This window comes from Balaenoptera borealis, assembly GCF_965194805.1.
Source record: "Balaenoptera borealis genome assembly, chromosome: 1".
Taxonomy (NCBI): domain Eukaryota; kingdom Metazoa; phylum Chordata; class Mammalia; order Artiodactyla; family Balaenopteridae; genus Balaenoptera; species Balaenoptera borealis.
This window is the reverse complement of record NC_138860.1, coordinates 16,487,555-16,510,617: the sequence shown is the minus strand read 5'-3', so window position 1 is coordinate 16,510,617 and position 23,063 is coordinate 16,487,555. Positions and strand designations below refer to the sequence as shown.

The 23,063-nt window shown below is 37.8% G+C and overlaps 2 protein-coding genes and 1 long non-coding RNA gene across 8 annotated transcripts in view; 1 reads left to right on the top strand and 2 right to left on the bottom strand.

Moving 5' to 3' along the window:
- Positions 1 to 4,746, top strand: part of GPATCH2 (G-patch domain containing 2) — a 183,718-nt gene extending 178,972 nt beyond the window's left edge. The window contains exon 10 of the mRNA XM_082394778.1: positions 749 to 4,746. Within this exon, the coding sequence (XP_082250904.1) occupies positions 749 to 789 (41 nt within the window). The 3' untranslated portion in view covers positions 790 to 4,746. The remainder of the gene's footprint in view (positions 1 to 748) is intronic.
- LOC309630682 overlaps positions 1 to 23,063 on the bottom strand; it is a 440,591-nt gene that overhangs the window by 107,117 nt on the left and 310,411 nt on the right. The gene's annotated exons all lie outside the window — the stretch shown is intronic.
- Positions 1 to 23,063, bottom strand: part of LOC309630453 (uncharacterized protein) — a 311,054-nt gene that overhangs the window by 34,302 nt on the left and 253,689 nt on the right. Inside the window, exon 7 of one of the 6 annotated variants that reach the window (XM_082395759.1) lies at positions 10,631 to 21,998. The exons of the other annotated variants lie outside the window; for them this stretch is intronic. The gene's annotated coding sequence lies outside the window, so the exon portion shown is untranslated. Of the gene's footprint in view, positions 1 to 10,630; positions 21,999 to 23,063 lie in introns of those variants that run through there. 6 annotated transcript variants of the gene reach the window in all.

Sequence of the window (23,063 nt, the reverse complement as noted above, 5' to 3'; positions counted from 1 at the left end):
AAAAAATTCAAAATAGTTCCCCAATTTCCTTTGCTGTTCTTTGCTATAATGGCTGATTTTTTTTATGTTAATGCTTCTATTGTTTTAATATTCTTGCTTTTCTCATTCATATTCTAAGAGATTATTGTTAGTGCCAACTCATTTGATTTATCATTTAGAGAAAGCACTTGTTCAAAAAGTCAGCACTATGGATATTAAATGATGATTGCCTGCAATGAATTCCTTCTCAACATCTGCAAAAACAATCTCGCCTTTTCTTCTTCCACTTAACTCTAAATGAGAGATCTTAAATATACATAAACAGGCTGCATATCGGCTTCTTAAAATCGAGGATGTTAAAGATAAAGTTTCTAGTGCTTATTTTTCTGGTTAATGTAAAATACGCACATGTGTACCAAGATAACGTTGAAGTATTCAGTATGATACGTATAATCTTTCCCTGAAATGCTAGCTAATACTGTAAAATTAAAATGTTTCTCTTGCTTTTCATATTATTTTTATTTTATAGTTATTGAGAGCTTTATAGTTTATCCACTGCTGTTAATTTCAGAGAATATTTATTTCTTCTTGAACACTGAATCATGAAAATACAAGCAGGAAAGACTGAAGTTGCTATTTTTTTTTAACTTTTTATTTTATACAGGACCATAGTTGATTAACAATGCTGTGATAGTTTCAGGTGTACAGCAAAGTGATTCAGTTGTACATGTACATGTATCTATTTCTTTCCAATTCTTTTCACATTTAGGTTGTTACATAATATCGAGCAGAGTTCCGGGACTTCCCTAGTGGTACAGTGGTTAAGAAGCTGCCTGCCAATGCAGGGGACATAGGTTCAAACCCCGGTCCAGGAAGATCGCACATGCCGCGGAGCAGCTAATCCTGTGCACCACAACAACAGAGCCCGAATACCATAACTACTGAAGCCCATGCACCTAGAACCTATGCTCCGCAACAAGAGAAGCCACCACAATGAGAAGCCCATGCACCACAAGGAAGAGTAGCCCCAGCTCACCACAACTAGAGAAAGCCTGTGCGCAGCAACGACGACCCAACACAGCCAATAATAAATAAATAAATTTATTTTAAAAAATATCTATATATACTGAGCAGAGTTCCCTGTGCTATACAGTAGGTCTTGTGGGTTATCCATTTTAAATACAGCAGTGTGTATATGTCAGTCCCAAACTCCATAACTATCACTTCCCTCCTGGTAACCGTAAGTTCTTTCTCTAAGTCTGTGTGTGTGTTTCTGTTTTGTAGATAAGTTCATTTGTGAAGTTGCTATTTTAAAATAAACTTTTAAGTTTGCTAAGCCCTCCTCCAAGTGGAAATGATTACATTAGATATACTATGTGAGGAGGAGACCTTCAAGATGGCGGAGGAGTAAGATGTGGAGATCACCTTCCTCCCCACAAATACATCAGAAATACTTCTACATGTGGAACAACTCCTGCTGAACACTGGCAGAAGACCTCAGATTTCCCAAAGGTCAAGAAACTACCCACGTACCTGGCTGTGTGGCTGACAAGGTCTTGGTGCTCCAGCCGGATGTCAGTCCTGAGCCTCTGAGGTGGGAGAGCCGGGTTCAGGATACTGGTCCACCAGACACCTCCCAACTGCACGTAGTATCAAACAGTGAAAGTTCTCCCAGAGATCTCCATCTCAATGCTAAGACCCAGCTCCACTCAACGACCAGCAAGCTACAGTGCTGGACACCCTATGCCAAACAACTAGCAAGACAGGAACACAACCCCACCCATTAGCAGTGAGGCTGCCTAAAATCATAATAAGGTCACAGGCAACCCCAAACACACCACCAGATGCGGTCCTGCCCAACAGAAAGACAAGATCCAGCTTCATCCACCAGAACACAGGCACTAGTCCCCTCCACCAGAGAACCTACACAAACCACTGAACCAACCTTAGACACTGGGAGCAGACACCAAAAACAACAGGATCTACGAACCCGCAGCCTGCGAAAAGGAGACGGTAAGTTAAGCAAAATGAGAAGACAGAGAAACACACAGCAGATGAAGGAGCAAGGTAAAAACTCACCAGACCAAACAAATGAAGAGGAAATAGGCAGTCTACCTGAAAAAGAATTCAGAGTAATGATAGTAAAGATGATCCAAAATCTTGGAAATAGAATGGAGAAAGTACAAGAAACGTTTAACAAGGACCTAGAAGAACTAAAGAGCAAAAAAACAATGATGAACAACACAATAAATGAAATTAAAAATTCTCTTGAAGGAATCAATAGCAGAATAACTGAGGCAGAAGAACAGATAACTGACCTGGAAGATAAAATAGTGGAAATAACTACCACAGAGCAGAATAAAGAAAAAAGGATGAAAAGAATTGAGGACAGTCTTAGAGACCTCTGGGACAACATTAAATGCACCAACATTTGAATTATAGGGGTCCCAGAAGAAGAAGAGAAAAAGAAAGGGACTGAGCAAATATTTGAAGAGATTATAGTTGAAAACTCCCCTAATATGGGAAAGGGAATATTCAATCAAGTGCAGGAAGCACAGAGAGTCCCATACAGGATAAATCCAAGGAGAAACATGCCAAGACACATATTAATCAAACTATCAAAAATTAAATGCAAAGAAAAAATATTAAAAGCATCAAGGGAAAAAAACCAAATAACACACAAGGGAATCCCCATAAGGTTAACAGCTGACCTTTCAGCAGAAACTCTGCAAGCCGGAAGGGAGTGGCAGGGCATATTTAAGGCGATGAAAGGGAAAAACCTACAACCAAGATTACTCTACCCAGCAAGGATCACATTCAGATTCGACAGAGAAATTAAAACCTTTACAGACAAGCATAAGCTAAGAGAATTCAGCACCTCCAAACCAGCTCTACAACAAATGCTAAAGGAACTTCTCTGAGTGGGAAACACAAGAGAAGAAAAGGACCTACAAAAACAAATCCATAACAACTAAGAAAATGGTAATAGGACATACATATAGATAATTACCTTAAACATGAATGGAGTGAATGCTCCAACAAAAAGACATAGACTGGCTGAAAGGATACAAACACAAGACCCGTATATATGCTGTCTACCAGAGACCCACTTCAGACCTAGGAACACATACAGACTGAAAGTGAGGGGATGGAAAAAGATATTCCATGCAAATGGAAATCAAAAGAAAGCTGGAGTAGCAATTCTCATATCAGACCAAATAGACTTTAAAATAAAGACTATTACAAGAGACAAAGAAGGACACTACATAATGATCAAGGGATCAATCCAAGAAGAAGATATGACAATTGTAAATATTTATGCACCCAACAGAGAAGCACCTCAATACATAAGGCAAATGCTAACAGCCATACAAGGGGAAATTAACAGTAATACAGCCATAGTAGGGGAATTTAACACCCCACTTTCACCAGTGGACAGATCATCCAAAATGAGAATAAATAAGGAAACACAAGATTTAAATGATACATTAAACAAGATGGATTTAATTGATATTTACAGGACATTCCATCCAAAAACAACAGAATACACTTTCTTCTCAAGTGCTCATGGAACATTCTCCAGGATAGATCATATCGTGGGTCACAAATCAAGCCTTCGTAAATGTAAGAAAATTGAAATTGCATCAAGCATCTTTTCTGACCACAACATTATGAGTCTATATATCAATTACAGGAAAAAATCTATAAAAAAATACAAACACATGGAGGCTAAACAGTACACTACTAAATAACCAAGAGATCACTGAAGAAATCAAAGAGGAAATAAAAAAATACCTAGAAACAAATGACAATGAAAACACGATGACCCAAAACCTACAGCAAAAGTAGTTCTAAGTGGGAACTTTATAGCAATACAAATCTACCTCAAGAAACAAGAAATATCTCAAATAAACAACTAACCTTACACCAAAAGCAATTAGAGAAAGAAGAACAAGAAAAGCCCAAAGTTAGTGGAAGGAAAGAAATCATAAAGATCAGAGCAGAAATAAATGAAAAAGAAATGAAGAAAACAATAGCAAAGATCAATAAAACTAAAAGCTGGTTCTTTGAGAAGATAAACAAAATTGATAAACCATTAGCCAGACTCATCAAGAAAAAAAGGAGAAGACTCAAATCAATAGAATTAGAAAGGAAAAAGGAAAAGTAACAACTGATACTGCAGAAATACAAAGGATCATGAGAGATTACTACAAGCAACTATATGCCAATAAAATGGACAACCCGGAAGAAATGGACAAATTCTTAGAAAAGCACAACCTTCCGAGACTGAACCAGGAAGAAATAGAAAATATAAACAGACCAATCACAAGCACTGAAATTGAGACTGTGATTAAAAATCTTCCAACAAACAAAAGCCCAGGACCAGATGGCTTCACAAGCAACTTCTATCATACATTTACAGAAGAGCTAACACCTATCCTTTTCAAACCCTTCCAAAATATAGCAGAGGAAGCAACACTCCCAAACTCATCCTATGAGGCCACCATCACCCTGATACCAAAACCAGACAAAGATGTCAAAAAAAAACTACAGGCCAATATCACTGATGAACACAGATGCAAAAATCCTCAACAAAATACTAGCAAACAGAATCCAACAGCACTTTAAAAGAATCATACACCATGATCAAGTGCAGTTTATCCCAGGAATACAAGGATTCTTCAATATATTCAAATCAATCAATGTGATAAACCATATAAAGAACTTGAAACAGAAAAACCTATGATCGTCTCAATAGATGCAGAAAAAGCTTTCAAAAAAACTCAATACCCATTTATGATAAAAACCCTCCAGAAAGTAGGCATAGAGGGAACCTACCTCAACATAAAAAAGGCCATGTATGACAAACCCACAGCCAACATCATTCTCAGTGGTGAAAAACTGAAACCGCTTCCTCTAAGATCAGGAACAACACAAGGTTGTCCACTCTCACCACTATTATTCAACATAGTTTTCGAAGTTTTAGTCACAGCAAACAGAGAAGAAAAAGAAATAAAAGGAATCCAAATCCGAAAAGAAGCAAAGCTGTCACTGTTTGCAGATGACATGATACTATATGTAGAGACTCCTAAAGATGCTACCAGAAAACTACTAGAGCTAATCAAGAGATCTGGTAAAGTAACAGGATACAAAATTAATGCACGGAAAACTCTTGCATTCCTATACACTAAGGATGAAAAATCTGAAAGAGAAATTAAGGAAACACTCTCATTTACCATTGCAACAAAAAGAATAAAATACCTAGGAATAAACCTCCCTAAGGAGACAAAAGACCTGTATGCAGAAAACTATAAGACACTGATGAAAGAAATTAAAGATGATACAAACAGATGGAGAGATATACCATGTTCTTGGATTGGAAGAATCAACATTGTGAAAATGACTCTACTATCCAAAGCAATCTACAGAGTCAATGCAATCCCTATCAAACTACCACTGGCATTTTTCACAGAACTAGAACAAAAAATTTCACAATTTGTATGGAAACACAAAAGACCCCGAATAGCCAAAGCAATCTAGAGAAAGAAAAAGAGAGCTGGAGGAATCAGGCTCCCTAACTTCAGACTATACTACAAAGCTACAGTAATCAAGACAGTATGGTACTGGCACAAAAACAGAAATATAGATCAATGGAACAGGATAGAAAGCCCAGAGATAAACCCACGCACCTATGGTCAACTAATCTATGACAAAGGAGGCAAGGATATACAATGGAGAAAAGACAGTCTCTTCAATAGTGGTGCTGGGAAAACTGGACAGCTGCATGTAAAAGAATGAAATTAGAACACTCCTTAACACCATACACAAAAATAAACTCAAAATGGATTAGAGACCTAAATGTAAGACCGGACACTATAAAACCCTTAGAGGAAAATGTAGGAAGAACACTCTGACATAAATCACAGCAAGATCTTTTTTGATCCACCTCCTAGAGTAATGGAAATAAAAACAAAAATAAACAAATGGGACCTAATGAAACTTAAATGCTTTTGCAAAGCAAAGGAAACCACATACAAGACGAAAAGACAACCCTCAGAATGGGAAAAAATATTTGCAAACGAATCAATGGACAAAGGATTAATCTCCAAAAGATATAAACAGCTCATGCCGCTCAATATTAAAAAAACAAACAACCCAATCCAAAAATGGACAGAAGACCTAAATAGACATTTCTCCAAAGAAGACATACAGATTGCCAACAAACACATGAAAGAATGCTCAACATCACTAATCATTGGAGAAATGCACATCAAAACTACAATGAGGGGCTTCCCTGGTGGCACAGTGGTTGAGAATCTGCCTGCCAATGCAGGGGACACGGGTTTGAGCCCTGGTCTGGGAAGATCCCACATGCCACGGATCAACTGAGCCCGTGAGCCACAATTACTGAGCCTGCGCGTCTGGAGCCTGTGCTCCGCAGCAAGAGAGGCCGCGATAATGAGAGCCCCGTGCCCTGTGATGAAGAGTGGCCCCCACTCGCCGCAACTGGAGAAAGCCCTCGCACAGAAATGAAGACCTAACACAGCCATAAATAAATGAAAAAACAAAAAACAAAAAACAAAACTACAATGAGGTATCACCTCACACCAGTCAGAATGGCCATCATCAAAAAATCTACAAACAATAAATGCTGGAGAGGGTGTGGAGAAAAGGGAACCCTCTTGCACTGTTGGTGGGAATGTAAATTGATATAGCCACTATGGAGAAGAGTATGGAGTTTCCTTTTAAAAACTAAAAATAGAACTACCATATGACCCAGCAGTCCCACTACTGGGTATATACCCTGAGAAAACCATAATTCAAAATGAGTCATGTACCACAATGTTCATTGCAGCTCTATTTACAATAACCAGGACATGAAAACACTCTAAGTGTCCATCAACAGATAAATGGATAAAGAAGATGTGGTACATATATACAATGGAATATTACTCAGCCATAAAAAGAAATGAAATTGAGTTATTTGCAGTGAGGTGGATGGAGTTAGAGTCTGTCATACAGAGTGAAGTAAGTCAGAAAGAGAAAAACAAATACCGCATGCTAACACATATATATGGAATCTAAAAATATATATATATATATGTTTCTGAAGAACCTAGGGGCAGGACAGAAATAAAGACACAGACGTAGAGAATAGACTTGAGGACATGGGGAGTGGGAAGGGTAAGCTGGGATGAAGTGAGAGAGTGGTATGGACACATATACACTACCAAATGTAAAATAGATAGCTAGTGGGAAGCAGCCGCATAGCACAGGGAGATCAGCTCTGAGCTTTGTGACCACCTAGAGGGGTGGGATAGGGGGTGAGAGAGAGAAGCAAATGGCAGGAGATATGGGGATATATGTATATGTATGGCTGATTCACTTTTTTATAAAGCAGAAACTAACACACCATTGCAAAGCAATTATACTCCAATAAAGATGTTAAAAATTTAAAAATACTGTGTGATGGGAATTTCCTGGCAGTTCGGTGATTAGGACTCAGTGCCTTCACTGCCATGCGCCCGGGTTAGATCCCTGGTCAGGGAACTAAGATCCCACAAGCTGAGCAGTGCGTCCAAGAAAAAAAAGAAAGAAATGCTATGTGACAATTCCAACTGTATTTTTAATGTGCATATTGCAGGGTTAATTCCTACCAGCTGGCTGGGATTTCATAACACTGAAGTTTTGGCAAATAGGATAATCCTAAATTAAAATGACATCTCAAAAGAAAATGTGGCATAAACAAAAAATAATTATTTTATTTTGTCTTTAGAAATGACATTATTATAGACAGCAAACAATTCAAAATGTTACTTTCATTGTTTTGGGCCACCTTATGATAATATCTGTAATTTAATTGGATGCCAACAAAACATTGATTCATCCACTCAATAAACATTTGTTGAGACTAGGTTCACATTAAACTTAATTTGCTAAGAGTTCCAAGGGGAGAGAATTGAGACAATGGAAGGGTGAGAAAATCCAAGAAATAAGAGAAAGAAAATTTACCTGAGCTGAAAAACAATAAATTAACAATATAAATCTTCACATAGAAAGAATTCACTGAGCGCCAAGCAAGACAAATACAGAAGAAAACTCTTTTTGAAGGGGTGAGGGAGGTATACGAGTGGAACATATTGTCTACAAAGGAACATAAATCAAACAGACATCAGACTTTTCATAAGAGGTAATGAATGCTAGGAAACACTAGGGTAGTGTTTTCAATGTTATTAGAGAAAAAGTTTTGAACTGAAAGTTCTTCCAGCGAATAAAACCATCAGGCAAAAGTAAAAGAAAAAGAAAGACATTTTTAAACATGCCAGAGTTCAGAAAGCACACTACCTGTGAACCTGAAATGAACAAAACTCTTTTGAACCCTAAAGGAAAAAAATTTACTTGAGTAAGTTGTCCTGTAGGTTGAAAAAGAATCTATGAAAGGATACATCATGGGATATGAAAATAGGGAAGGAAGGGATGGAGTCAGAAAGATTAAAATAGAATCTACACTGAAAGATCTCCCTTAGTGAAGTTTACATGAGGTAGGGCTGCATGATTTCTTCTCTTCTAAACGGCTCCATCTATACCAGTTGATTCTAAAATTCGAAACATTCATATAACTACAGTATTTTAAAAGCTGTTTCTTGTTTTCAATTTTAAATCAACCTGCAGACAAAACTTAGAAGGTCTAATAATAATAACTGAAGAAAAAATAAACATTATAAATCTTGACAATGAAAATAGTAATAATAAGAAAACAACACTTGGGGAGTAGAAAAATGTTAATTTCCTCACTTTCCTCATGGCTAGTTAGTAGATACTATCTAAGTTGATAAACTGGGAGATAAGCAATGAATATACCACTAGTAAAAATAGCATAACGATAAAACTTGGGCCATGGAAATGAGATGGAATTGTAGGAGATTGGGCTAATTACTGTGGATATACACAAGATAAGTTTGGGATATTGTTGCTACCCTTTGGGGTTTTTTTAAAATTGAAGTACAGTTGATTTACAATGTTGTGTTAGTTTCTGGTGTACAGAAAAGGGCTTAATTTCCAAAATATACAAACAGCTCATATAACTCAGTAACAAAAACAAACAAAACAAAACACAACAACAACCCAATCAAAACATGGACAGAAGACTTAAGCAGACATTTCTCCAAAGAAGATATACAGATGGCCAATGGGCACATAGAAAGATGCTCAACATCGCTAATTGTTAGAGAAATGCAAAACAAAACTACAGTGAGGTGTCACTTCCAATGGTCAGAATGGCCATCATCAAAAAGTTTACAAATAACAAAAGCTTGAGAGAGTGTGAAGAAAAGGAAACCCACTGTGGGTGGGAATGTAAACTGGTGCAGCCACTATGGAAAACAGTATGGAGGTTCCTTAAAAAACTAAAAATAGAGCTACTGTATGGCCAAGCAATTGCACTCCCAGAATCCAGAGAAAACTGTAATTCAAAAAGATACATGCACACCAATGGGAAGTTTTAATGTGACTGAAGAGACTAATATAAATAAAGGACAGCTCCACCTCCTGTGTTGTCACATGGCTGCCTCTCTCTCATTCATCAGCTTCAACATCTTCCTTAGAAGATCTTCCCAGACTATACCAACGAATGGCCTGTTATTCTACAAATCCTTAATCTTAGATAAATAGACTTATGACACCTCTTATAGAAATCAGATTTCCAGAGAAAATGGCATGGTGATATGATTACATAAGTTAAAGTAGATGTTGCCTGGTCTGATAATTCTCCAAGAGCAATGAATGAAGTGAAGCTACATCGTGGGTCCATTTTATTCAACTGAGTTTTCACATCGATGGCCAAAGAAACTTACTTCCATAAATCTGAGAACATTTTCTAGGTGGTGAGTGTCTTCTAAACTCCTTATAATCATTGTTATTTATGGACTGCTATATACCCAAGATAGCTCAGGAAACACACATAGAAGCAGACATGTAAGATAATGTTATTTCCTGTCTAAAGAATTACATATTGGAATTAACCTTATGAAGATAGGTTACATATTCTAATATACAAACACATAGAAAAAATACACCATTAGGTACCAGGCTGTAAATTTATAGTACTCATAACCCATAAAGAATCATACTGGAAAAAAATAGAAATGAATCCAAACATTAGTAAATGGCAATGCCAGAAACAGTTATTAAAAGAAACTGGGATATAGTTTAAGGATTCAGCTGAGTAAGGACATCAGTCAATGTTTTACAGAGAATATGCAGAAGCTTGGTTAATCTGGAAAGTCAGTTATGAGAGCTTTAACTATATATGTATATTATTCTCTCTATATAAACTACATTATATATTTTTATTTCACTATATATACTAGATATTTTACTGCATATAATCTATAAATGTATACCGATTTCAAAGAGGACAACCATCGCTCAATCCTTTGAAGCCACCATTGGCAAATAGACTGCAAACTGAATAAGCTCTATTTCTGTCTCAGTTTTTGTTTCTGGGTTTTTGTTTTGTTTTGTTTGTTTCTTTTTTTCTTTATTGGAGTATAATTGTTTTACAATGGTGTGTTAGTTTCTGCTGTATAACAAAGTGAATTAGCTGTACGTATACATATATCCCCATATCTCCTCCCTCCTGCGTCTCCCTCCCACCCTCCCAATCCCACCCCTCTAGGTGGTCACAAAGCACTGAGCTGATCTCCCTGTGCTATGTGGCTGCTTCCCACTAGCAAGCTATTTTACATTTGGTAGTGTATATATATCCATGCCACTCTCTCACTTTGTCGCAGCTTACCCTTCCCCCTCCCCATGTCCTCAAGTCCATTCTCTAGTAGGTCTGTGTCTTTATTTCTGTCTTGCCCCTGGTTCTTCATGACCATTTTTTTTTTAGATTCCATATATATGTGTTAGCATACGGTATTTGTTTTTCTCTTTCTGATTTCCACCTCACTACAAATAACTCAATTTCGTTTCGTTTTATGGCTGAGTAATATTCCATTGTATATATGTGCCACATCTTCTTTATCCATTCATCTGTTGATGGACACTTAGGTTGCTTCCATGTCCTGGCTATTGTAAATAGAGCTGCAATGAACATTGTGGTACATGACTCTTTTTGAATTATGGTTTTCTCAGGGTATATGCCCAGTAGTGGGATTGCTGGGTCATATGGTAGTTCAATTTGTAGTTTTTTAAGGAACCTCCATACTGTTCTCCATAGTGGCTGTATCAACTTACATTCCCACCAACAGTCCAAGAGGCTTTCCCTTTCTCCACACCCACTCCAGCATTTATTGTTTGTAGATTTTTTGATGATGATCATTCTGACTGGTGTGAGATGATATCTCATGTAGTTTTGATTTGCATTTCTCTAATGATGAATGATGTTGAGTATTCTTTCATGTGTTTGTTGGCAATCTGTATATCTTCATTAGAGAAATGTCTGTTTAGGTCTTCGGCCCATTTTTGGATTGGGTTGTTTGTGTTTTTGATATTGAGCTGCATGAGCTGTTTCTAAATATTGGAGATTAATCCTTTGTCAAGTTGCTTCATTTGCAAATATTTTCTCCCATTCTGAGTGTTGTCTTTTCGTCTTGTTTATGGTTTCCTTTACTGTGCAAAAACTTTTAAGTTTCATTAGGTCCCATTTGTTTATTTTTGTTTTTATTTCCATTTCTCTAGGAGGTGGGTCAAAAAGAATCTTGCTGTGATTTATGTCATAGAGTGTTCTGCCTATGTTTTCCTCTAAGAATTTTATAGTGTCTGGCTTTACATTTAGGTCTTTAATCCATTTTGAGTTTATTTTTGTGTATGGTGTTAGGGAGTGTTCTAATTTCATTCTTTTACGTGCAGCTGTCCAGTTTTCCCAGCACCACTTATTGAAGAGACTGTCTTTTCTCCATTGTATATCCTTGCCTCCTTTGTCATAGATTAGTTGACCATAGGTGCGTGGGTTTATCTCTGGGCTTTCTATCCTGTTCCATTGATCTATATTTCTGTTTTTGTGCCAGTACCATACTGTCTTGATTACTGTAGCTTTGTAGTATAGTCTGAAGTCAGGGAACCTGATTCCTCCAGCTCCCTTTTTCTTTCTCAAGATTGCTTTGGCTATTCGGGGTCTTTTGTGTTTCCATACAAATTGTGAAATTGTTTGTTCTAGTTCTGTGAAAAATGCCAGTGGTAGTTTGATAGGGATTGCACTGAATCTGTCGGTTGCTTTGGGGAGTAGAGTCATTTTCACAATGTTGATTCTTCCAATCCAAGAACATGGTATATCTCTCCATCTATTTGTATCATCTTTCTTTCATCAGTGTCTTATAGTTTTCTGCATACAGGGCTTTTGTCTCTTTAGGTAGGTTTATTCCTAGGCATTTTATTCTTTTTCTTGCAATGGTAAATGGGAGTGTTTTCTTAATTTCACTTTCAGATTTTTCATCATTAGTGTACAGGAATGTAAGAGATTTCTGTGCATTCATTTTGTATCCTGCTACTTTACCAAATTCATTGATTAGCTCTAGTAATTTTCTGGTAGAATCTTTAGGATCCTCTAAGTATAGTATCATGTCATCTGCAAAGAGTGACAGCTTTACTTCTTCTTTTCGGATTTGGATTCCTTTTATTTCTTTTTCTTTGATTGCTGTGGCTAAAACTTCCAAAGCAATGTTGAATAAGAGTGGTGAGAGTGAGCAACCTTGTCTTGTTCCTGATCTTAGTGGAAATGGTTTCAGTTTTTCACCATTGAGGACGTTGTTGGCTGTGGGTTTGTCATATATGGCCTTTATTATGTTGAGGTAAGTTCCCTCTATGCCTACTTTCTGGAGGTTTTTTATCATAAATCGGTGTTGAATTTTGTTGAAAGCTTTTTCTGCATCTATTGAGATGATCATATGGTTTTTCTCCTTCAATTTGTTGATATGGTTTATCACATTGATTGATTTGCATATATTGAATAATCCTTGCATTCCTGGGATAAACTCCACTTGATCGTGGTGTATGATCCTTTTAATGTGCTGTTGGATTCTGTTTGCTAGTATTTTGTTGAGGATTTTTGCATCTATGTTCATCAGTTATATTGGCCTGTAGTTTTCTTTTTTGTGACATCTTTGTCTGGTTTTGGTATCAGGGTGATGGTGGCCTCATAGAATGAGTTTGGGAGTGTTCCTTCCTCTGCTATATTTTGGAAGAGTTTGAGAAGGATAGGTGTTAGCTCTTCTCTAAATGTTTGTCAGAATTCCCCTGTGAAGCCATCTGGTCCTGGGCTTTTGTTTGTTGGAAGATTTTTAATCGCAGTCTCAATTTCAGTACTTCTGATTGGTCTGTTTATATTTTCTATTTCTTCCTGGTTCAGTCTCGGAAGGTTGTGCTTTTCTAAGTATTTGTCCATTTCTTCCGGGTTGTCCATTTTATTGGCATATAGTTGCTTGTAGTAATCTCTCATGATCCTTTGTATTTCTGCAGTATCAGTTGTTACTTTTCCTTTTTCCTTTCTAATTCTATTGATTTGAGTCTTCTCCTTTTTTTCTTGATGAGTCTGGCTAATGGTTTATCAATTTTGTTTATCTTCTCAAAGAACCAGCTTTTAGTTTTATTGATCTTTGCTATTGTTCTCTTGATTTCTTTTTCATTTATTTCTGCTCTGATCTTTATGATTTCTTTCCTTCCACTAATTTTGGGTTTTGTTTGTTCTTCTTTCTCTAGTACCTTTAGGTGTAAGGTTAGGTTGTTTATTTGAGACGTTTCTTGTTTCTTGAGGTAGATTTGTATTGCTATAAACTTCCCTCTTAGAACTGCTTTTGCTGCATCCCATAGGTTTTGGATCATCGTGTTTTCGTTGTCATTTGTCTCTAGGTATTTTTTGATTTCTTCAGTGATCTCTTGGTTATTTAGGAATGTATTGTTTAGCCTACATGTGTTTGTGTTTTTTATGTTTTTTTCCCTGTAATTGATTTCTAATCTCATAGCGTTGTGGTTGGAAAAGATCCTTGATATGATTTCAATTTTCTTAAATTTACTGAGGATTGATTTGTGACCCAAGATGTGATCTATCCTGGAGAATGTTCCATGTGCACTTGAGAAGAAAGTGTAATCTGCTGTTTTGGGATGGAATGTCCTATAAATATCAATTAAATCTATCTGGTCTATTGTGTCATTTAAAGCTTGTGTTTCCTTATTAATTTTCTGTCTGCATGATCTGTCCATTGGTGTAAGTGAGGTGTTAATGTCCCCCACTATTACTTCATTACTGTCAATTTCTTCTTTTATAGCTGTTAGCAGTTGCCTTATGAATTTAGGTGCTCCTATGTTGGGTGCGTATATATTTATAATTGTTATATGTTCTTCTTGGATTGATCCCTTTATCCTTATGTAGTGTCCTACCTTGTCTCTTGTAATATTCTTTATTTTAAAGTCTATTTGATCTGATAATGAGTATTGCTACTCCTGCTTTCTTTTGATTTCCATTTGCATGGAATATCTTTTTCCATCCCCTCACTTTCAGTCTGTATATGTCCTTAGGTCTGAAGTGGGTCTGTTGAAGACAGCATATATATGGGTCTTGTTTTTGTATCCATTCAGCGAGCCTGTGTCTTTTGGTTGGAGCATTCAATCCATTCATGTTTAAGGTAATTATCTATATGTATGTTCCTATTACCATTTCCTTAATTGTTATGGATTTGTTTTTGTAGGTCCTTTTCTTCTCTTGTGTTTCCCACTCAGAGAAGTTCCTTTAGCATTTGTTGTAGAGCTGGTTTTGTGGTGCTGAATTCTCTTAGCTTTTGCTTGTCTTTAAAGCTTTTGATTTCTCTGTCATATCTGAATGAGATCCTTGCCAGGTAGAGTAATCTTGGTTGTAGGTCTGCCCTTTCATCCCTTTAAATATAGCATGCTACTCCCTTCTGGCTTGTGGAGTTTCTGCTGAGAAATCAGCTCTTAACCTTATGGGAGTTTCCTTGTATGTTATTTGTTATTTTTCCCTTGTTGCTTTCAACAATTTTTCTTTGTCTTTAATTTTTGTCATTTTGATTGTTATGTGTCTCGACGTGTTTCTCCTTGGTTTTATCCTGCCTGGGAGTCTCTGTGCTTCCTGGACTTGGGTGGCTATTTCCTTTCCCATGTTAGGGAATTTTCGACTATAATCTCTTCAAATATTTTCTCAGGTCCTTTCTCTCTCTCCTCTCCTTCTGGGACCCCTCTAATGTGAATGTCATTGCATTAAATGTTGTCCCAGAGGTCTCTTAGGCTGTCTTCATTTCTTTTCATTCTTTTTTCTTTATTCTGTTCTGTGGCAGTGAATCCCACCATTCTGTCTTCCAGGTCAGTTATCCGTTCTTTTGTCTCAGTTATTATGCTATTGATTCCTTCTAGTGTATTTTTCATTTCAGTTATTGTATGGTTCATCTTTGTTTGTTTGTTCTTTAATTCTTCTAGGTCTTTTTTAAACATTTCTTTCATCTTCTCGATCTTTGCCTCCATTCTTTTTCCTAGGTCCTGGATCATCTTCACTATCATTATTCTGAATTCTTTTTCTGGAGGGTTGCCTTTCTCCACTTCATTTAGTTGTTTTTCTGGGGTTGTATCTTGTTCCTTCATCTGGTACAAAGTCCTCTGCCTTTTCATTTTGTCTGTCTTTCTGTGAATGTCGTTTTCCTTCCACAGGCTGCAGAATTGTAGTTCTTCTTTCTTCTGCTGTCTCTGGTGGATGAGGCTATCTAAGAGGCTTGTGCAAGCTTCCTGATGGGAGGGACTTGTGGTAGGTAGAGCTCAGTGTTGGTCTGGCGGGCAGAGCTCAGTAAAACTTTAATCTGCTTGTCTGCTGATGGGTGGGGCTAGGGTCCTTCCCTGTTGGTTGTTTGGCATGAGGCGACCCAGCACTGGAGCCTACCTGGCTGTTTGGTGGGGCTAATGCTGGACTCTGGGAGGGCTCATGCCAAGGAGTACTTCCCAGAACTCCTTCTACCAGTGTCCTTGTCCCCATGGTGAGCCACAGCCACTCCTGACTCTGCAGGAGACCCTCCAATACTAACAGGTAGGTCAGGTTAAATCTCTTATGGGGTCACTGCTCTTTCCCCTGGGTCCCAATGTGCACACTACTTTGTGTGTGCCTTCCAAGAGTGGAGTCTTCTGTTTCCTCCAGTTGTGTCGAAGTCCTGCAATCAAATCCCACTAGACTTCAATGTCTAATTCTCTAGGAATTCCTCCTCCTGTTGCCAGACTCCCAGGTTGGGAAGCATGATGTGGAGCTCAGAATCTTCACTCCAGTGGGTGGACTTCTGTGGTATAAGTGTTCTCCAGTTTGTGAGTCACCCACCCAGCAGTTATGGGATTTAATTTTATTGTGACTGCGCCCCTCCCACCATCTCACTGTGGCTTCTCCTTTGTCTTTGGATGTGGGGTATCTTTTTTGGTGGGTTCCAGTGTCTTCCTGTTGATGATTGTTCAGCAGTTAGCTTTGATTCTGATCCTCTCACAAGAGGGAGTGAGCACACGTCCTTCTACTCCACCATCTTGAACCAATCTCTACAGCTTTTAAATTACAATTAATTTGATGGTTTAAAGGAAAAAACTTGGAGGATTGAAGTGGGATCAAAGATAACCTGTCCTAACATAATTATCAAAATTGATCTTTAGTAATATATCTGGAGTCCTTATGAGAATATTTATATATTATACAATAAATAACAAAAATAAAAGGCAATTTTAGGCTTTTAATTTGTGATGTTTCCTGTTATAAATTTTAATAGCATTACATTATGCCTATCACAAATATCTAACAGGAAATAAAAAAGAGTAGCAATTCCATCATTTAAATGTGAATCCCTACTGTTGACAGCTTTTTATTTTAATAGCATGTTCCCCCTAATAGAAAAGGCACCACATTGTCACAGAGAAAAATTTCAGAAATACAGAAAAGCACAAAGAAAAACCCAAAAATCTCCTACATCTTACTTTCTACATCCATTTTTTTGGAGTGTAGTATGTATCCTTCTAGGCACCCATCCATCCATATCTATATATCTGTATCTATCTATCTATCTATCTAATTAATAGTTCATAATTTTTTAAACCATCACAACTTCCCTTATAGCTTTGTAAGCTGCTTTTTTTCACTTGAGTATATCAGGAACATCTTCTTATGTCTCTTAAAATGCCAGTTTTAGAGGCCACAGAGCATTCCTTTGCAAAGATGTACAATAATTTATTCAAGTAGTCACATATAACTAAATATTTGGGCTAAGTTTTAGCAGGAAATAAAATATGTACAGCACTTCTACCTGAATGTTTATGAATGCTTTCTAACATAGCTTTTATTACTACTTTTTTTTTGTCAACATAAATAAATAAATTTTCTTTGTCAAATTAAAGATTGTGTTTGGTAAGGGTGCCTCAAACTTAAAAGGATGTTGGCATCTCCTGAGTCTTACAAATGGCAAAACAAATGAATATGATGGGAGGTAGGACCTGGGCCTCCAGGGATGCTGAAGGGCAAAGCCATTGGAAATTTACCAAGACCTACACCACCATATGGGGACCCAAGGAAAGGATGCCAGAAGACCCCATAGCCAGTTCTTCACTTTGCAGTGGACTTGAGTGAAATGATGATAATTATTGATCCAACAGACTATAATAGCCTTCCCTAAGACCTTGGGGACTGTTGTGCAAATGTGTCTTTAGGGACTCTTAAATACTGCTTATTAATGGCTTGACAGTCCTAACAGCTCCGAAGGAGCCATTAAAGACTATGGCATGAGTCCTGTTGGGTTCTCACTTTTTAGACACAAAATATTGGAGACAGCCACGCCAGTACTGTGGCACTTCATCAAAGCAGTTAAGTGGTGCTCTAATTTCTGAACAATACATCCATACTATCCAGAGCAAATTGGCAATTTTCTCTGAAATTCATTGCTTCTCCTACTTTTCTCCCTTTAACATAATGTATTTCATTCCTTCTCTTAGACATAAAAATAACGTGTACAATTCCTTAGTAGCTTTCTTTCTCATTTTTCTGATCCATTTCTATAGATTTTAGAACTATAGTAAACATTTTTGTATACACTTAATAGTCTTTACAATGCCTAATAGAAAGTCTAGTAAATACATTTCTAGAATTTTTACATTGTTAAATATTTCATTACTGATTGGCCATCGTATCAACATAGTTTGACTAGTCGGTGAGAACTTTTAATCCTCATCACTAACTTTGGGGGCTTTATGGGCTATAAGGTAGATTTTCACTGACACACTTTCAACTATCCCCCAAATAACACTGCACAAGCAGGAACCAGAGGAGACTTTCAATTCAGCCTCACTCAGTGCCCGGCGTTTCTTCTTTCACGACCAAGTGTCCGCTGAGACACTTAACGGAGGCTAAATTACGATGTTTTGCCAGCATGGGTCTCATTTTGAGTTCTCTTCTTTGTTTTACAAACCTAATCTGGAGGATTTAGCTTCCCAGGCCTGTGCTGTGTTGCCTGAGGGGGCACACAGGGGTTTAGATTGCATATTTTCAATGCGTTCCGGCACTGCTGCCTGAAGCCAATACTGGTTTTTTAACTGGCAACCTGCCTCCCACGCCGGGAGGAAGCAGATTGCCTCTTTGCTGAATACTTAGACAAGGTACTGATATAACAGCAGCGGACAAGCAGCTGGGAACGGGGCTGTCAGCCTGTCACACACTGACAAATCTGTTGTTCACATTCAGGCAGCATGCGTGTGTTCAGTCGCCGTCAGTATCATCCGTCTCGCGCGGGCGGTGCGAGGTGGCCTCTCCCCCGCGCGCCCATGGACCACACGCTGTCATTACATCCTTCTGAAGAAGCTCAGCTACACAACTCCTTTGCTTCTCTATGACGGGGCCTGGCAAAGGAGACACGTAGGAAAGAGGAACAATTTTTGTTCCTCTTTCTTCCTTCAACGCACCAAGACAGCCTGTGTTGCCATTTCACGTCACATACAGAAAATCAGAACTCTAAATGGCTCCCAACCGCTTTTCTGAAAATCAACAATGTGGAAGGAAATGCAAATATGAGAAATATGAAATTAAAGTGTGGTGTCTGAGAGGAAGAAAAATCATTCGAACACAACGTGGGTTGAGGTTGTGCTTTTGTTTTTGATTTGGCAGGGGGAGGAGTCTTTTATCTTTCAGGCAGGGCTGACTTTCAGAATGATCTCTAACGAATTTCCCCTAGAGCCACTGCATTTGTAGCACTCAGACCTTCTCTCTGCAGAGTCATTTCAGGCTGAATGTGGAGCCCACCTGAGACTAAATTTACAATTCCCAGACCAAACTATATCTAAATTTATAGGGGACCTTGTAAATCAGTGAAATAAATATATTTTCTTTTTTAAATATAGGCATTTGGAGGAACTTAAAGGTGATTGAGGCTATATCCCAGAGTTTCTGATATGATGCCATTTACCGTTTGTTGGTCCTTACCTGGAAAATTTAAAAACACAATTTGGGCTGTGAATTATTGATTTGCATTAGTTAAACATTGTGTATATATATATATATCCTGCTGTCTTTTTCCTTTTCTAACCACTACTCACTCTATTGCACTGGAAAAAAGAGACTAAACCCGGCAGAATAAAGATTGCAGTGTAGTGTTTGGTGGACTGTTTTGTGTTTTTGATTCTCAAATTTGATTATTGATTCTTTTTTTTTCTATTCCCACGGTCAGCCTAAGAGCTCTTTCTTCTTCTGAGATACTTTTGCAACATTTCAGGTAGTCTGTTCCATAAAGACCCACTAACGTGCACGCTAACTCAAAGAGGCAAAATGACATTGTAAAGACTAATCAAATAATGCTGAAATGCCTTATGACATTTTAGCATTAAAAAATTTCATCTTCCCAATGTTATCAGCAATACATTGTTGCAGTTTGTAATTCAATTAAACACAGCTTTTTTAGGTTAAAGATACTTTTTGTCAGTAAAAACTAGTTAAAACTATAGTAATCATATTTAGTATTTATTAAGTTCTAACTGTGTATTAGACTGGGGGGGGGTTGGCCGTATTGATATTTGTTAGGAGAAAAAAATCTATTAATTTTGTATTTGGTAAAGTCATAGGTAGAGGGAAACTGCTAACAGTCTAAACAAAAAAGCCCCCAAAGAATAGTTTTCATCTTCTGTTCACTATCTACACTGCATGTTACACTGATATAATTATTCTTGTATAAACAGATAAATTAAGTAATGATATTTACTACCAATTTTCCTAAAATTCCTTAAATGACTTTCAAGTATTGTCAAGGAAGCAGTATCAAATATCATTGTAGTAAAACTTTTAACGGTAATAAGTTAAAATTAATTACATATATATACGATGAAAACAAAAAATATATATAATGGTCTGTCATTTAGGAAATCAGCTTCTGGGTCTGTAGAATAATGTGAATGTACTTTTAACTGGGGTAACATCTTTGATTCCTAGAAATATTATTATCCCCTCTATTTACCTTGGTTTAAGGTATCAATATAACATAGCTTTAAGCAAGTATTTTACTCTATTACCATACATTTCTCACATTTTTATGGGTCTGGATGAGTAGAAAAGTGAAAATACTCTATGTTTAAGTCAGTAGTGCAGAAAAAATGTGAATGATTGATTCATACTTTGGAAATAAATTTGTCCTAATAGAAAAGGAGCCATAAATATTCAAGAGAGCCAGATAACTCTTGTCAACTTTAGTAATATCCACATTAATTCCTCCATATACTCTCACATTTTAAGATTGTGCTTATTTTTTAATACAATAATGAGGTAAATTCTCCATTCTTATAAAATTTCTGGGTGCTCTTTATTTTGTCCTGAGACTCTAGTGATTTTTGATTGACAGAAAGATTACCTAATAAACCTTCACTACAAACTAATTAATCACTTTGAATACAACACTAAATTGGCAGGCATAAAAAAGCAAATGAGATGGGTGTTGAAGACCATTTTCAAATGACCTTAGTTAAAAGCCAAGTACAGACTTAATTCTTGTTTCCCAGTGCCTTCTTCATGTCACAGAACAGGTTCAAGTGTACCTTTGCATCCCTGTCCCTGCAAACCTGCCTGCCACTTCCTAACAAACATTTAGCTTCTGTGAATCAAATGGTCCCAAGAATCAACCAGTATTTGCCTAGCTCTGGAATAAGAATACAACAGTGTTGCCAGTTGCAGTATGAAATGTCAAGGTCTCATGTAGCATCCTAGACCTCCCACCTACCCCAGCTTCTACGGCACTCTTTGCCCATATTACTGTAACAGCGTGATGACTTTCTCTAGGTCTGCGGGTTCCTCGCAGAAACATCTTTTATTCATTTCTGTAGCCGCTGCATGTGGCATGATATTTGGGCACTCAATAGTTGTGTAATAAATGCATGCCTTCTAGAACAAAAGCTGGGGGTTTTCAGTCATTCTTTCGACTTGAAATAATCATTTCAAGTTGAAAGGTGTACTGTCAATTTTGGCTAGAAAGACAATATTCCTTAACAGAATCAAAATCCCTTGTCCATAGTTTTAAAAAAAGGAAAAAGAAAGACAGAATTAAACAAGAAAGAAATACCTTGGTTAGCCCTGACTATGAAGTCCCTTTACTGTTATACACGTGATCCAGCCAGGTGACTGGAGTTTGAGAGAGTTCATTACACATGTCAATTTCATATGTGTGCTGATTTGGTGACACAGGATCTTCTCGGGCTTCTTCCCTTACTGTACATGTATCACCACAAACGTATGGCATCACTTTGGTCCCACCAATCTCTGGGATTAACAGCTCTGTTAAAGGGGGAAAGATTTTTGTGTATAAAGCAGAGTTTTCATAAATCCATTCAAGGTACCTATTTCACCAAGTCCCTGGTCCTCTTTCCTTTGCTGTTTATCTCAAAAGGAACAGACACAGTCCTCCAGAAATCTGCCGTATTTGCCACCATCCTCCACTTCCAGCTCACTCCAGTACACGAAGAATGCCTCCATCTTCTGTGCGATATGCGTTCTGTGATAGAAATACTAAAGGTGGTGGTATAAGGCCCTTTAGGAACAACAACAACAACAACAAAAAAAACATTTTATAGCTTCTCTCTGTTCCCACTTGCAACAAGTAGCCTCTCAAGGTTTATCTGATATTCATCTTCTAACCTCAAGCCTAAAAATAAATGAGGACAAAAAATAAACACAGGATAAGCTGAAGAAACACAGCACTGGTAATTTATTACTTCTGAAGGGCTCTACCCAGCCTGGCTCTAGCCTCTAGCTGGCCCCTCTCTGACTCCCAGGATTGCCTGGGGTAGCTTTTGTCTGCTGTCCTCGTTCATGGCTGGCTGCCTGTGCTGGATGAGTGGGTCCCAGGATCTGTCTGTTGAACTCCAAACACAGATATCCCTCCTACCAGACAAGCTGTGGCTTCCTGGGATGCTAATGAGCCCCCAGCTATTTACTGGGTCTCTCGTCCCCCATCCCCCCTTCTCCGCCTCTTGTCTTGCCCCCGCCCCCAAGCCCAGCCCTGATCTCCCTGCTTCTATCCAAGCCTCTCAGAGACAGAGAGGGAGAGAGGAATTATTTATTGTGCGTCTGTTTAAAATGAAAGGCTTTTACATTTTAATGAGCACTAAATAGGTGCGGGGAAATATTGTTCATTAGCTGTAATCTGCGGAATTGCTTGAGTGAACTTCCTTTGGAGGCTGCTTTAAACGGTTCACTCAAGTAGAGCAGTTTGTATGGTAATTAAGGGAGCATTTTTCTGTCAACATCTGTGCTGCTATTTATAACAGGGGAGATAGCTGGCAGCTCCACCGGAAGAGCAGGAAGGGGTAGGTGCTGAAAGATGCAGGTGGGGAGGGTCCGTACTTTGGTTGATGGTGGCACAACTATTTCTTCTTGGCACTTTAACAACCACGACAAGCTCCTTTTTCTTGCTTTCCTTCCACTCAACCTCTAATAATTCTAAAAAAAAAAAAAAATCCTTTCCCACTCTTCCTGGCTAGGAAGAGTTATCTCCTTGACATCTCTTCATTAATCACATCCTTCACTTGGCAGCCCAGGCAGGAAGATTCAAGCTGCTTTGGAGAAGCAAGTGGTCTTCAGCTTTGTCACATGG